This window comes from Zeus faber, assembly GCF_960531495.2.
Source record: "Zeus faber genome assembly, chromosome: 16".
Lineage (NCBI taxonomy): Eukaryota > Metazoa > Chordata > Actinopteri > Zeiformes > Zeidae > Zeus > Zeus faber.
Window position 1 is genome coordinate 5,743,515 of NC_137202.1, and position 14,995 is coordinate 5,758,509.

At 41.9% G+C, this 14,995-nt stretch overlaps 1 protein-coding gene across 3 annotated transcripts; it reads right to left on the reverse strand.

Moving 5' to 3' along the window:
- Positions 1–893: 893 nt before the first annotated feature.
- Positions 894–14,875, reverse strand: rps24 (ribosomal protein S24). 3 transcript variants are annotated; one of them, XM_080016343.1, is made up of 5 exons: positions 14,812–14,875; positions 14,066–14,131; positions 13,754–13,963; positions 12,641–12,754; positions 894–903 (listed from the first exon to the last, which is right to left on the reverse strand). In XM_080016343.1, exons 1-5 carry the CDS (start codon positions 14,812–14,814, stop codon positions 901–903), a joined length of 396 nt encoding a protein of 131 aa, XP_079872469.1. In that variant the 5' UTR covers positions 14,815–14,875; the 3' UTR covers positions 894–900. The 3 variants fall into 3 exon arrangements, with proteins under 3 accessions (XP_079872469.1, XP_079872468.1, XP_079872467.1); XM_080016342.1 differs by lacking the exon at positions 894–903 and adding an exon at positions 11,183–11,270; XM_080016341.1 differs by lacking the exon at positions 894–903 and adding an exon at positions 11,183–11,835.
- Positions 14,876–14,995: the final 120 nt, after the last annotated feature.

Here is a 14,995-nt window from a genome sequence, read left to right on the forward strand (position 1 = left end):
TCTTAGAGGATTTGGAATCCTCCCCACCATACACCTCAGTTTCACAAAATAGGGGCCCCTAGACAACATTTTGCATAGGGCCCCTGAAAAGCTAGAAACAGCCCTGCTCCTATCACGCCCCGTGTTGGACTGGGGCCCCCAGGTTCACGATCCGAAGCACGTATCGAGTGTTTTGCGACTTCAGAGGACGTGTTGTTTGTGCGCGTCCTGATCCGGCCGAGCTAAGGTCGGCGCCTATTGATTTTTAAACACGGCTCGATGAGACAGCGGCTCGCGCTGCTTCCCGCCGCACAACACTCAGAGAGAGAGAGAGAGAGAGAGAGAGAGAGAGAGAGGAACAGCACCCCGGCGTCAGTGGTAATGTAACTTTCACGTGAGGTTGTAGCCGTAATGGAAGCGCAACACAGTCACTGTACGGCATGATCGTCCTTTTTTTTCCACCTGGACGCTTTCAAATGCTCGGCCTATCAGACCAGCGATCACCTTGAAGAAGAAGAAGAAGAAGAAGAAGAAGAAGAAGAAGAAGAAGAAGAAGAAGAAGAAGAAGAAGAAGAAGAGAGGGAAAGGCGGGAGGAAGAGAAGCGGGAGAGGGGTGTCTGGTGCAGGACGAGAGCCAGCACGGCCTGTATGTGCTCTCCCGAGTGGAGGCAGGGGAGGGAGAGTGAGACGAGGAAGGGCTTTAATGTGCGGGGTTGAATTATATATACTTTAAATCACGGCACCCCCCCCCCCCCCCCCCACACCCCCCACCCCCACCCCCCCGCGCGCCCGTCCAGCCTGCCCATTTAGAAAGAAAGTGACAGAGAGCCGACGCAAAAGCTAATTCCGCCGCTGTCACATCCCATCGTCACTTACCCAGCAAATGAGCGGCGGTAATGACGGCTGCCTGATGGCCCACGCTCACACACATTCGTGGGGGTAGTTTGATCGAAGTCAATCCGCAGTATAATGGGGGATGGAAGCGCTTTGTTTTCTTTTTTCTTTTTTTGCCTGGGACAGTTATAACACCACCCCCCCGCCCGCTCACCCACTTTCGAAGCTTCAATTACTTTTCAAATGTTGTCATCGTAATGTTCCTTGGTGCTCAAGTGCAAGATAAACAGAGTAATGGTTTTTTTTTTTTTTGCACAAAGCCTTGAGGCAGGTGTCTTTACAGGTGATACACTGACGGATATGGACGCGGAGGCTGAAAAGCAATAAATACAGTATCGCTTTCAAAGAGAAGTGTCAATTTTAAAGCAGAGCATAGTTCTTATAGTTTTGTAACGTGAACATTAATATGTCGTGCCTTTGGGGCATTATCACTAACATAACTAATTTATGTTAAATTATTTTGCTGTGGTGTAAATACAATACAGTCTACAGGTACTGCTACTATAATGCAACATATTCATTATTTCAATGCCTTTTTTTATTATTTTATCTCTTACGCCTTACAGTATTACTACTATACAATAATAATAATTTTAAAAAATAAAATGTTAAATAATTAAACATGTAATAATAATAATAATAATAATAATGATGATAACAATAATAATCATCATCATAATTTTTGAAGCTGAATCACTAATGAATTAAAATGTAATTAATAATAATAAAAAATATAATTGTATATACAGTGGTACCTCGACTTACGACTGTAATTCTTTCTATGAGAACGGTCGTGTGTAAAAACAGTCGTATGTCGAAGCAATTTTTCCCATATACACCACGCTCATTTTTTTCTATGATTTCCTTCTTAGTTTCAATGGGAATCATTGCCCTTTTCTTATTCCCATCACCTTCTTCTAAGGACTCATCATGAAGGGTGAAAATAAACAAAATACACATCACAAACACAGTAAATATGAAAAAAATATGGATAAGCCACGAACTACATGCACACACGATGTAGTTCGCCCGCTGACTGACTGCTGACTGACTGCTGACTGACTGCTGACTGGCCGCTGACGCGCCAACTGCAAATTTCCACGGTCCTATTTTGGAGCACTCTCTCGCAAGTCCATACAAATTTTCGCGACTATCGCTACTCGTATCTTGGAGTAGCCGTAGATGCAGTCGTAAGTCCAGGGTCTTTCTGTATGAACCTGACAATGATAATGCTGAAAAACTGGAATGATTAGTAATAATTAATAACAAAATTATATTATTCCTATTATTTCTATTATTATTCTTCTTCTCAATATTGTTTTTTTTATTATCACAGCACAACTTATGAGATGAAACACTACAATCTTAAACACAACAAGTGCTCCCGCTACCTTCTAGTTTGCTCCAGAACACATTTGCAGATTAGGGCATGTCACCCTGTGTGGTCGACCGCAAACCACATCACTGATAAATTAATCACCCCGATAGTATTCCGGCTTAATTACCCGTTATAACCTCACAACTCTAGTTGGGTAAGCTGATACTTTAAAAGATACATGGGTAAAGCATCAATTATTACACCCATAACCTAATATCCTGATGAATGATTAGTGTATTATTGCCAGGAGCTGTCAGCGTGTACACACAGTACAGTATGAGAGCTTGTTCAGTGCCACTGCAACACAATGAATTATGCATTTTCCCCCCAGACAGAGCAGATTATGGGATATGAGGGGCAATATGAGCAAATCTGCCTTTTAATTCACGCCAGTCGTGTTTGATGAATCGCTGGGAGATCGCTCTTCACTGTTGCCATTAATCAATACCGCTCCACCGTGGAAGCGAGTGATCTGAAAGGAGGAATGCAGAGAGGAGGAGGGATGGCAGAGCGACACGGTTATTGAGGGCGCCGTGCGTCTCCAGACCCGTTGGGTTTTTACTGCGTCTGGAACCCTCCGCGGTCTGCTCTCCATCACCGATGGCGCGGGAGGACGTTTTCAAGGCCGCGTTTGAGGGCGCGACGAGAAAGCCATTCGTCTCATTTACATCGAGAGTTTGTGGAGAGACATGAATGTACGCCCGTGCACAGTCAATACGGTAAAAGGAATTAAACTTGGGTCTGCCGCAGTTATTCGAAGTGCCGCTGAAATTCTCACGAAAAGCCTTTGGGGCCTGTTGAACGCATCCCATCTAAATTCTAAGGCATTTTTCATTTGCTTCCATCATTCCGTCTTCTTTACTTTCTTACTAGCTGGAGTTGATGTCTCCAGAGGTGGACAATTCCAGGTGCGCAAAGGAAATCTCCTGCCACCTTTTCTTTCCAGCCACACACTGACCAGCTGATTCACAGGATCGACTCGAAATCCCGGAGTGGGATTTTACTTTGTGAATCTGGATTTTCCAATCTCTGAAATGTCTCTTAATGTTCGAAAACTGCTTTGGAAACTGGTTAAGTAAAACCTGAAGAATAGAAAAATAGCATTTACAATAATACTCTCTACAATAACACTAAGATTTACGTGTGTGTGTGAGTGTGTGTGTGTGTATGTGTGTCTGTGTGTGTGTGTGTGCATGTATCTGAAGGAGCTGTAGGGTCAAAGGAAACAGCATTCATTCTCATCTGTTAAATAGAACATCCTGTAATAATTCAATACAGACAAAATGCCCGCTCATCCACTTCAAGACTCAAGATTCAAGAGGTTTATTTGTCACATACATATACATACTTTTATACATACATATATGCAGTGAAATGTCTTTGCAACGCACCCGGAGATTATGCACAATAGTTACTAAACCGAACATAATAGCTAACCTAATTCCTACCTAACTAACTAACTGAAATTAAATGATTTCTAAAACGTAATGCAGTTAGTGAATAGAATAATATAAATAAAATAAAATATAAAATTAATATGACTCAGAAAGATAATACAAAGTGGGGGTACAAAATAGAAGGGAATAGAGTTGTTTAAATGGGATAAGCTATTTGTATATTACAGATACAGTATGTGCAGTAAAAATATTTACTTATAATATTTATTTATACAACAGTACGACACAGCAATAGAGTAACACCAAACAGAACAGCAATACAGCGCTTTATGCAGTAACCCAGAACGTTGATACAGTATGCAGTACATTATGCAGTAACCTAGACACTTAAGTTTTTATTTTATTTTTCATATTTTATGGTAAGATTGAATTTGCAATTCGTTGCAATTTGTTTTGCAGTGTAATTCAATGAGCGGCCGGCGTGCAACCGTAATTGGTCCAGTACACCGGGTTTGAGATTGGCCAAATTTTTTGGGGCTGCGGCAATGTTTGTGCCAATGTTGCTCCGGATGCACCTGATCCAGAGTCTGGTGAGTATTAGGACTCAGAGCAATAAGGTTCCTTGAGCGTTGGGGGAAAAAAAAAAATTGAATAAAATGAGAAAAAAACTACAAATAGAATAAGCTTCTTTCCTTGCACAGTTCATCATCACTGGTCAAATAAGTGCATGTGATATAATTCTGCATTTCGCATTTTGACATCCATGAACCCTCATGACTTGAGACCCTATGAGAGAATATTTAAACAAAATTATAAAACATTTAATCAAATATTTAAATAATATATTTAATGAATTGTTTGAATTAAATATTTTAATCAAATAGAAAAATGTTGATATTTTAATAAAATAGAAACAACCTTTTTTCCTTAAACAGGGAATCATTACTGGTGTAATATGTGATGTTTAATAAAGCATTTTATTTTAATAAATAACTCATTAAAATTGAAAACTATAAATATTTGAATAAAATGGAAAGTAGAATAACATTTTCCATACACAGGTAATCATTGCTGGTGTATGTGTGTGTGATACAATCCAATTCCGTTTTGGGATTATTGCTGGTTGGTGGACCCTGAAGACTTGGTTGGAGAATTATGGTAATTGTTAATGGCTGACAACTGTGTTTTGCACAGGGCTGAAACACAATACACAGTATCAATTCGTCATCCAAGGACACACACACACACACACACACACACACACACACACACACACACACTCACACAAGCAGACACACACCCACTATGGATAATGCTGCATGGCCACCACACAGAACGTTCCATCATACTGTCACTCACATCTGGCGCACTGTCTCATTATCACTCCCCCCAAAGTCTCTCTCTCTCTCTCTCTCTCTCTCTCTCTCTCTCCTATTTACTCCCCAGTCAACCAAACCCCCGTTTTTCCCCTCTCTCCAGCCCTCTTCATCACTCTAGTCTCTTCATCATTCTCGACTATGCCGGGAAAAAAAAAAATTTTCAAGATGAATTGGAATTCTTGGAGGAGTGTGTTGATGTGTGCTGAAGCTGCTCTGGTGTCCACCTGTCCGCGGCGCTCCAGACATACAGTATATCTTTGAAAACCAGGGAGCCGTTTTTCACACGTATACGCAGAGAGAGAGAGAGAGAGAGAGAGAGAGAGAGAGAGAGAGAGAGAGAAGGAGAACGAGAAGGCACCGGTATTAGGCCATAAATATCACTTCTCATACCTCAACGAAGCCGTGAAAAGGAATCAATAGAAAATACTGGTGTGGTTTTTCAGCAACCACACTTCCAAGGGAGCCTTCAGAGGGAGAGAAAAACATGCCAGGTTGGTGATGCAAAGAGGATAATTAGGATTCACAAAACCCAGTTTGCCCTCAGAAGCAAATCACTTCCCTGGTGCTCGGGGGCTACTAAGGCACAGATCATTTTACATATCAGCACCTAGCAACTGGCAGCCGGAGTGAACTTACTGCTGGCTGCCGTCGCTGATAGGACACTGCAGGACTGCGAAATGAGCTGTGATGATTCCCCTGCTGAGGCCAACAAGAGAGACAGGCCTCATTAAGATGCATGGCATCCTCACACACCCGGACACACTTTATAACACTAACTTAGCCCTTGCGAAAAAAAAATTTTATATATATATATAAATATATAAATAAATAACTACAAATAAATAAAAATGCTCATATTCCCACCGAGAAATAACAGCCATTTGCAGTCGCCGGCAGCAGAAACCATCGCAGCACAAAGCCGGTTGGAGCATCATTAGTGGGAGTTTTGAGATGGTGGGGAGAAATCAGCATCTTTGATCAGACTCAAGATTCAAGATCCAAGAGGTTATTTGTCACGTACATATACCGTACGCACGGTCATACATAAAGTGTATGCAGTGAAATGTCATGACAGCCGGTGATTACGCACAATAAGCTCTAAAAATACAAAAAATACTAAAATGTGCGAAATCGACACGAGGCGGGTTATTCCTGATGAAGCAATGCTCGGTTGAGCGATATCACACACGGAATCACACAGAATCACATAGAATTGTGTGACACCAGACCAGGATGTGCTTTTTACGTGCTTGGGTTAAGTTTGCTTTTTTTTGTGTGTTTTTTGATACGTATTGTTCCGACGTGCAGACATTGATATCAGGTTGGATCAAAAAAAATAAAAAAACAACAACCAAAAAGACAAAGCAAATCATCATTTTGAAACATCTGCACAGGGAGAGAGAGAACATTAAAATTGATCCGGTTGTGGGCGCATGCGGGTGCTTTCCCAATAAACATCTATTCTAATCCCGTCTCAACAGAATCCCCCTTTTTGGCTGCTCAAATGGATATTGCTTAAAAGAAATGAAATAAAATGACAAGACTTTCTGCTGCACACGAAAGTCGGGGAGAAACAGTCTATTTTTATTTCGGATACATCAGGTCCCAGGAGACCTTTTTTTGTTGCAGAACACCCAAATACCTGATGCTGGAGGGGCCAGTGCTTGCTGCTGAGGCTGCAGCTGCTCTGAGAAACTGCTTCCCAGTTTGTCTTCCCCTAGACTTCACGATGCATCTTCAAAAAACAAATAACTCAGTCTCTTATTTATTGAGCTCGCTGTGTCTCTCGGTCCATTTAGACCCTCTGCGTCGCATCGGCATCTCTTTATGTCTTTTGAATTAATTTGTTCCTTTTCACGCATATCTTGCAGCGATGCATCACCAGTAATTACCTGAACAACGCCATCTTTTTTTGACTTAATTAAAATAGTATGCTAGAAAACCAATGTTACTCATACCCCTAGGGGTACCTTGGAGTACTGCAGGGGGTACTCAGAAAATATAATAGGAAGTGTTACTTTAAGAAATACTGGTTATATATAATGTTTAGAAATTCCCAGGTTCATAAAATCTGTGAACAAACACAAGTTTGAGAGCCTAAATCTTTGCTAGACCACATATTTTCAGCTATTTTTTTATGAGCATATAATAAATTGTAATAATCTGCAGCATCATAAGGATCTGCTTTCAGTGTTCATGTTAACACTGCAACATACCACGCGCATAACGTCGTTTAAGTTCATTTTTCAGTGAAGGGGGTAACATATCTGAGAGGGGGTACACGACTAAAAATAAAGTTTTTAGAACAACCACTGCTATAGATCAGTGATTCACCAACCTGGGGGGCGGCAGAGATCTCAGGGGGTTCGCAAGGCCTCGGGCGACTTGAGGGAAATGATTCTTAATGGTGAAATATTGGTTAAAAGAATCTATGACTGTACGTTCTAAAAACCTCGGTTTCGCCACCATGAAAATAGAACCAATTCAGACAAAACAACGTCCATCGACCGCCTCATAAATACGCAAAAAGAGCATGCATCACGTATTTTAAATGGTGGGGGTTGATTTAGGTAGTCTGGGAGAACTGAGATCCCGGGAAGGCGGAGGAGAGAGATTCCAGTTCCGCCATTAACTCAAACCAAAGACAGGAGCGAGGTGAATAATTGAGGAAGCGACAAAAGTAAGGAGTCACGAACAAGACTCATCCAGACAAGGAGGGAGGGAGGGTGGAGAAGTAGGGACAGTTGAGACAAAGAGAGGAGAGTGGGGGTGAAGGGAAAGTAGAGGAAAGGGAGCAAGAGAATGGGAAAGAGAGAGAGAGAGGGAGAGAGGAGGGAGGAAGAGGAAGGAAGACAGAGGCAGAGGCCCGTGGGACGGACCAACCGGGCCTGCAGAGGGGGAGCTTAATTTCCCAACACCATCTGTTACCAGTCCCAGGGTTGAGAGCTCCACTTGTGTCAAACCTCCCAAAACCGCGCAGGCAGAACGGGCAGAACACGTGACGCAAACCCACTCCGCCCCCACCCCCACCCCCACCCCCACCTTGTCTGTTCTCACAACCACGACACTCTGAGCCACCGAGCCCCCGTCGCCAACCGGCGTCTCACACCGTCACCGACCCACTCCCGTCGCGTGGCTCTGGTCTGGTCTCACCCACGCTTCAGCTGCACGGGTCCGGATGAACGAAGGCCGACGCCTCTTTTCTGGGTCGTACGTGAGCGTATGTGACGCGTCTGAAAAGCAAAAACGGGAAACGGGGAATTGGACGTTTCTATCAACGTGTTCACGTGTTGATCCGGAAACGTCAACGCATGGAAAAGCATATTATTACATTAGGTGGGAAAAAAATCATCACCCCACTCGGTTACTCAGACCCCTAATAATAAAACAATTTAGTAAATACATCGTATTAATCAATCATTTATCGTTATAATTTATACCCTATCCCCATAAAATTAACTTATCCTAGGCATTGACTCACATTTTTATTATGTATATTCTTTTATGTTTGATTATTTCTGTTTGTATATTTTGGCTATTTGTGTTTATTTTGCAATATTCATTTGATGTAAAATGTTACTTTTTTTATTCTCTTATTTTATTATTCTTATTAGGGGTGCAGACCACAGGGCTTCGGTAATGGCAGAGAATTTTTATATTTTTAATCTTCTTGGCGTTTTTCGGTCTAAAAGTGTAGCGACGCGACGCCGACAGAAGGCAGAGACACGGTTGAGCTCTCGTTAGAATTGGGACATTTCCGCAGTTTTGTTGTTTGAGTTTGATGAATATCAGGGTCGATTTGGAGCAGAGATTAGTCAAAGACCGTCATAATTTTACTGGGAGTAGAAGAACGCTGAGGTGATTCGAACAGTTTCAGGAGCGAGGCGCTTTGTGACGTCATCATCCGTAGTTGTACGAGTCCAAGCGTCGTCTCTCGGGAGCCATTCGCCTCCAGCCGCTTGCACCCTGCGGACTGCATAGACGGACAACCTGATGCAGCGTTTGAAGGAAACTCGGAAAACTGTGACTCATGCTGCATTCCACAAACCCCCAAAAACAATAATCTGTCACAGAAGGCGTTTTCGCACCGCAGGTAGTTCTAAGAACCTTTGGAGGAACCGTCCCTTTCTTTTGTGTTTGCACTGCATGATCCAGGAACGATAATAACCCTAACCCTAATTAGGGATGTAACGGTATACCTTTAATACCTTTAAAGGTATACCGCTGTATCAAGCAACCATGGTTCCGTACTGTAAGCCTTTCCCTGTAATATCATGCCCACGGTGTTCATTTAGTTGCAAAATTGAAGATGTAAACTTAAATTCACCTCACCTTATGTTGCTGCTGCACGGTAGCAGACGGCCAAATGTTGTAATAATCCAGCCGGTGAGTTATTTTGCCAAGTGCCGCGTTCCGCCAGAACTGCTTATGCCAATATTTTACGACACGGTGCTTAATGTTACTTGCGCCCGCATGGAAGCAAGTGACTGGATCAGAAAGTTCTCGACATTCAGATTTGGGCCCGACACTGGAAATTTTGACAAAATCGGGTCAAAATTGGGCTGAATCTGTATTGTCTGATCCTGGCATGACGGAAACATGGAAAACTGTAATACTTACCTAACACGAATAAACTGGACCCTGTGTATTGCTGCCTGCAGCTATATTTATTATTATTTTTTTTTCAGACCGTTAAGCCTTGTTAAATTCTAATCGTCCGTACCAACGCACCAACGCTCCATATAAATGCACCTGGCGGAATGAACTCACCGATTCTGATTCTCACGTCACATCATGCATCAAAAGATCCATCTCTAAGCTCCTTGTTTCCCCTCTTTCCTCAATAGGTGGGAAGACACAAAGGTATTTTATAGAGAGAGAGGCCTGGCCTACATTTCAGATTTTGTAAACCACCCCCACAAAAAAAAAAAAAGGTGTCAAATCCCAGGGTTCAAGACGAAAAATATACAGTAACACTGTGCTTGAGTGCAGTTTCGGTGGATTTCAGAGCAGTCGAGCCGTAGTGCTCCCCGAACAAATCTCTCGGGAGACGGTTTAAGCGTGAAAAATAAAGGTCAACGCGGTGGGTGAAAGCCGCCATTTTCTCACTGTGTGTACCTGAGTGCCTCTGAGATAAAAGGTAGCGGTCCACTTGTTACCACGAGGCAAAGGTGTTTCTTTTCATCCCTTTTCCATGTACAAAAAATAAATAAAAAAATCTGTTAAAAATTCCGGGCTATGAACTTAAGCATGACTTGACTCGATGCCCTTTCTTTTGTGTGGCATGTTGCGATATCAATAAAAGAAGCAAAATGGTAAAGAGGTGCGGAGGGACTCTACCCCCAGGACAGACCATTCTCTGGCATTTTAATCACTCCAGTTACACTCTCAGGGTATTTCTATGCAAATTATCTGAAAAGGTCACACAAAGAGAGATAGCGTCCCAAATCGCGCTCATAAAGGGAGTTAATCTGCACTGCTGGTATATTCGTCTAATTTATACTAATCACAGGGATACACTGGTATTTCCAGATAACACTGTGGTAGTGAATACCAACACAGGGAAGTGGTTTGTTTTTATCAGTCTTGGTGTCTGATCTAGACATCTGTTCACATTAAATGGGAGGGTGTCCTCTTGTGGCCACTGACGATTTTACAGTTTTACCACTTTATCCCCATTTCAGTGGATTTGTCACGGTCACTTTCAATACAAATCCACTAGAGGGACGACAAAACACAGAAGCAGGTACCGAACAGTCCCAACCACAAGTAGAAACCAACTCACGTTGGAAGGCAGAACTTAAAACGCAACAGGGTCGATTTTACTGCCAGGTAAAATATGACAAGTCAACAAAAATGACTAGTTAGAAGGTTATTTGCTGATCCCCTCAGGATTAAAAGGTAATAAAGCCACCGAGTGACACCCTTAACAAAACTGGCAGGACTGGTTTTATTCACAAATTTAAATTAAAAATTCTAATATCAAATTAAATTCACTGACAAGATACAATTATTTCGTTTTGAATGGGGTTTTAACCATATTTTTACAACAACTTTAATTCATTTCCCATTTTATGTAACATATATTCTGTAACATATTGCTATACTGTCATCTTGAATGACAGTATAGCAATAAGAAATAAAAGCAACACAACTTTTCAATTTTTTTTTCCAAACTTTTATTTGATGACAATATACAAGAACATTTTGAGCACGAAGAGCTTCTCTGATCTTCCACGCTCACTAGAGGGGAAACAAATGGCAAAGTTAGCACCACACAGAATGACAAATTCCAAAAATCACCAGCACAAAGCTGCCAATGACAAATTATTCAATGTACTTTGAACATCACAGCTTGTGACATTTCTACAAAAGTTACAAACGACATGTTATTAACGTATGACTAAGAACATGGTAGATTTGGATGTTCAGAGAGAACCGGCCCACTGAGGGTCACTGTTAATGGGAAGTGTGTAAGGCACGGAGCAACTTCCAAAGTAGTGAAGTTATGCTTTAATTACATCTTTGTAATAAGCCAATACTAACTGGTTAAAATAAGCATAAGTTCACAATGGACAAATTCTAGTAAAAACACAGATTACAAGAGGAATAAAAAAGGGTTCTAGAGCATGGGTGTACAGGGAGGATAAGAACAACACTTGAAACAATATAAGGGTAAAGGGAAAACTAGTTGAGGGGCTTCATAGGGTCAGACATGCAGAGCTCTGGGTTGAATCAGCATTTGATGTGCAACAAAGTAGCACACCATGCTCAGTCTGCTGCTATACCTGAAACCGACACCTCATTTCTGCATAAGAAATCCAGGGGAAGCAAAATAAAAGGCAAAAAAAGATGGAAGAATATAATGTTATAAAGTTCTGGATTTAAGGAAAATTAAAACAAAACTAGAAGAGACCCCTGAATGGGTGGCAGCAGTCCAGCTGTGCTCCATATGCAATCCTCATTTAAAGAAGCTTTGTTGATTAAAACTGTTAGTTAAGAATGTTATTGTTGGAATAGCCAGTTGAGCTGTTGCTTAATTAGATAACTGTCCAAATTCACCCCAACTTAGAGATCTTTTCTAGATGCTATGAGATAATCCTGACAGTGGTAGCGGCTTTCAATAATGTCCAGAACACTAAAAGTCAGTTGAACCAACTCCAAATAAACATCATGAATGGGGGATTTAGGGTCAAGTGTTGGGACAAATCTGCATCTAATGGTAGTTCAATTAGGGGAGGATGGGAGAGGAGTAGAATTAGAGAGGACTTTCACGCCACTATTATCTTCAAACTGGAGTTAGTCTACTCATTAACATTTACCTTCTACAGTTCCGGAAAAACAAGTGATAAAATAGAAAGATGACAAGAAATTAAAAACAGAACAGTAAAGATTGTTTTATTTTATAAAGCAGGAAGGGGCAAGGCAGAGAAAAGCGATAGAATACAGGTTAAGCTTATTTCACTGAGTGTAATGAACACTGACAATGTGCCACAATGAAAATCTTGATGTACATTTTTTACAAAGTTGTCAATGTCCACAGCCCAAAAGAGGCTACCAGACATGTCACTTCTGTCTACACACACAGGAGAATTCCTGATAAACCACATTACCTTTTTGCCAGCGGCGCCCACACTGGCTTTCTTGGTGCCTCTGACCTTCTTCATTCTGTTCTTGCGTTCCTTGCGCTGTTTCCTGGAGGACTTCTTCTTCTCATAGAGACCGTGCTGAAACGAACAAAGGGCCATACATTAACCAAAGTCTGTCTATTAAGCTCACATGGATAACAGTCATACAGAATCGAACAACCCAAGACCACACGAGTTGGTGTGAACTCTCCTAATCCCAACCAAACACTCAAGATGAGCTGCCATGTTGCTTTCTTTCTTTGTAAAATGATGAATATGATCTACTTTGACCTGTGCACAAAGTGAAATGGTAATTTAATTGCTATGCTATTGAAAAGCATGGAAGTATTTACACTTTGTGCCCATAGCAGTTAAAATCCTACACACCTGTATAACCTGTAGAATCCAGGTAACACCATGACCCAACACTAAAGTGCGATGGCCTCACTCTCTTGATTGCTATTTGACACTTCACTATTCGTGCCACATTCTGAATCTGCCACCACCACTTTTCATAGTGAACAAAGTGATTGTCTGACAGGTACAATAGAGCACAAAGTGCATTACTGGGTGACATTAAGACATTCTAGATGTCATGTGTAACAAGTATTTTGTCCTTAACAACGACTTTAAGTTAGGGGATTTGAATAAAACATCTACCATGTAAATCATGATTAACATTAATCAAGGCATTTTATTTTAAAATTTCCAAAATTCAAAGCCTATACCAAGTACACATGTTTACAATAGCTTTTGGATCTGATTGATATTCAGAACATGATTTGAAAGTGATGTTTGTGATAAAATTATCATTATCTGATTATAGCTTGAGACATCGGTGAAACAAAAATCCAGAGTAGTTTTGCATCTTGCCACCGCAAAAGAATCATTGTCCGCCCTCCTACGTGGGAAGCACCAGGCACCATCAGATCATCTTTAGGCACGTGAAGGTTAATGAGCAGCAGCAATAAAACTAAGACTTACTTCAAACCCGCCTACTGGACTCTAGGTGGAATAGATATTATATGGTGCCCCAAATAAATGGAAACAAACCCAGCAAATTCTACAAACAGGCTTTGTGGTTTGCTGTTCACTCACCCTGGCCAGTCTGTGCTTGGGCTCGTTCTTCTTGGCATAGTCTAGGGAGTCATAGACCATGGCGAAGCCTGTTGTCTTGCCGCCACCGAACTGGGTCCTGAAGCCAAATACGAACACCACGTCGGGAGTGGTCTTGTACATTTTGGCAAGTTTCTCCCTGATTTCAGTCTTTGGGACTGTGGCCTTGCCAGGGTGCAGGACATCAACGACCTGTGGGGTTGAAAGGTGTTGTGAGTGTGAGAAAGTGACCGACAAACAAACAAAACACAACAAAGAATATGGACGGTTCTGTGAAAATTAAAGACACCTCACCATTTGCTTCCTTTGAAGAAGCCGGTTCGTCATGAACTTTCGGGTTCGGACTGTCACTGTGTCATTCTGAAACAAAGCAGCAAAAGGTTACTTACGCGCGCTTCTTTATTATTTTCATCGTCCATTTAATCAACCAGCAGGTATGCATTTAAAACGTCTGAATTAAAAGTCATTCCCATCCTTGCAAGTCACCTGGCTGGGGTTGCTAGTCAACCAAATAAGACTGCAAAGCTGCCCATAAAACAACGAATACCAGCTGTATCCCACGGGGAGGTTCGATTCACAGGAACACAGCAGGATGGTTTGCAGTTTTTTGTTCCACCTCATCAACACGGAAGTCGGCATGACTACCAGTCACAAAACTGTTTGCTAACGTTAGCAAGCGGCTAACGGGACCGAATGTTGGGTTTATTTCCAAGACATTTTGAAGGGTCTTCTAGTAGACTGCAAAAACAACGTTGACTTGGTTGTGGAGTTTTCGGCGGACAGATAAATATTTTATTGCCGTTACATCAACTCTTATGTCTGGGGACGTTCGGACCGATGGCAGGTAGGGTAGCATAGCGCCTGGGCGGGCCATTTCGGGCACCTCATAGTCGGGAAATGTTCGGCGTGAACGAAAAAATATTAACATATTAATACACAGACTGTTCAATAGTCTATACTGTGCTTGAACGGTGAGCATCGATTGCGGGATGGCCTCGATATTCGAGGGATTTCGATGATATTTTTGCCCCGAGACTCACCATCTTGGCGGTGTCCTCGCTCAGAGACGTGAAAAGGAAGGAAGGACCCGTAGTCGGCCGGTGAAATGCCTGCACAGAATAAAGCGGCGTGCCCGCCTCGCCTGATTCAAAATGTCAGAAAACAACAATTAAATACGGGGGAGGCGGTAAATCCGTGAATTATGCACGGATTCCTGCACGACGC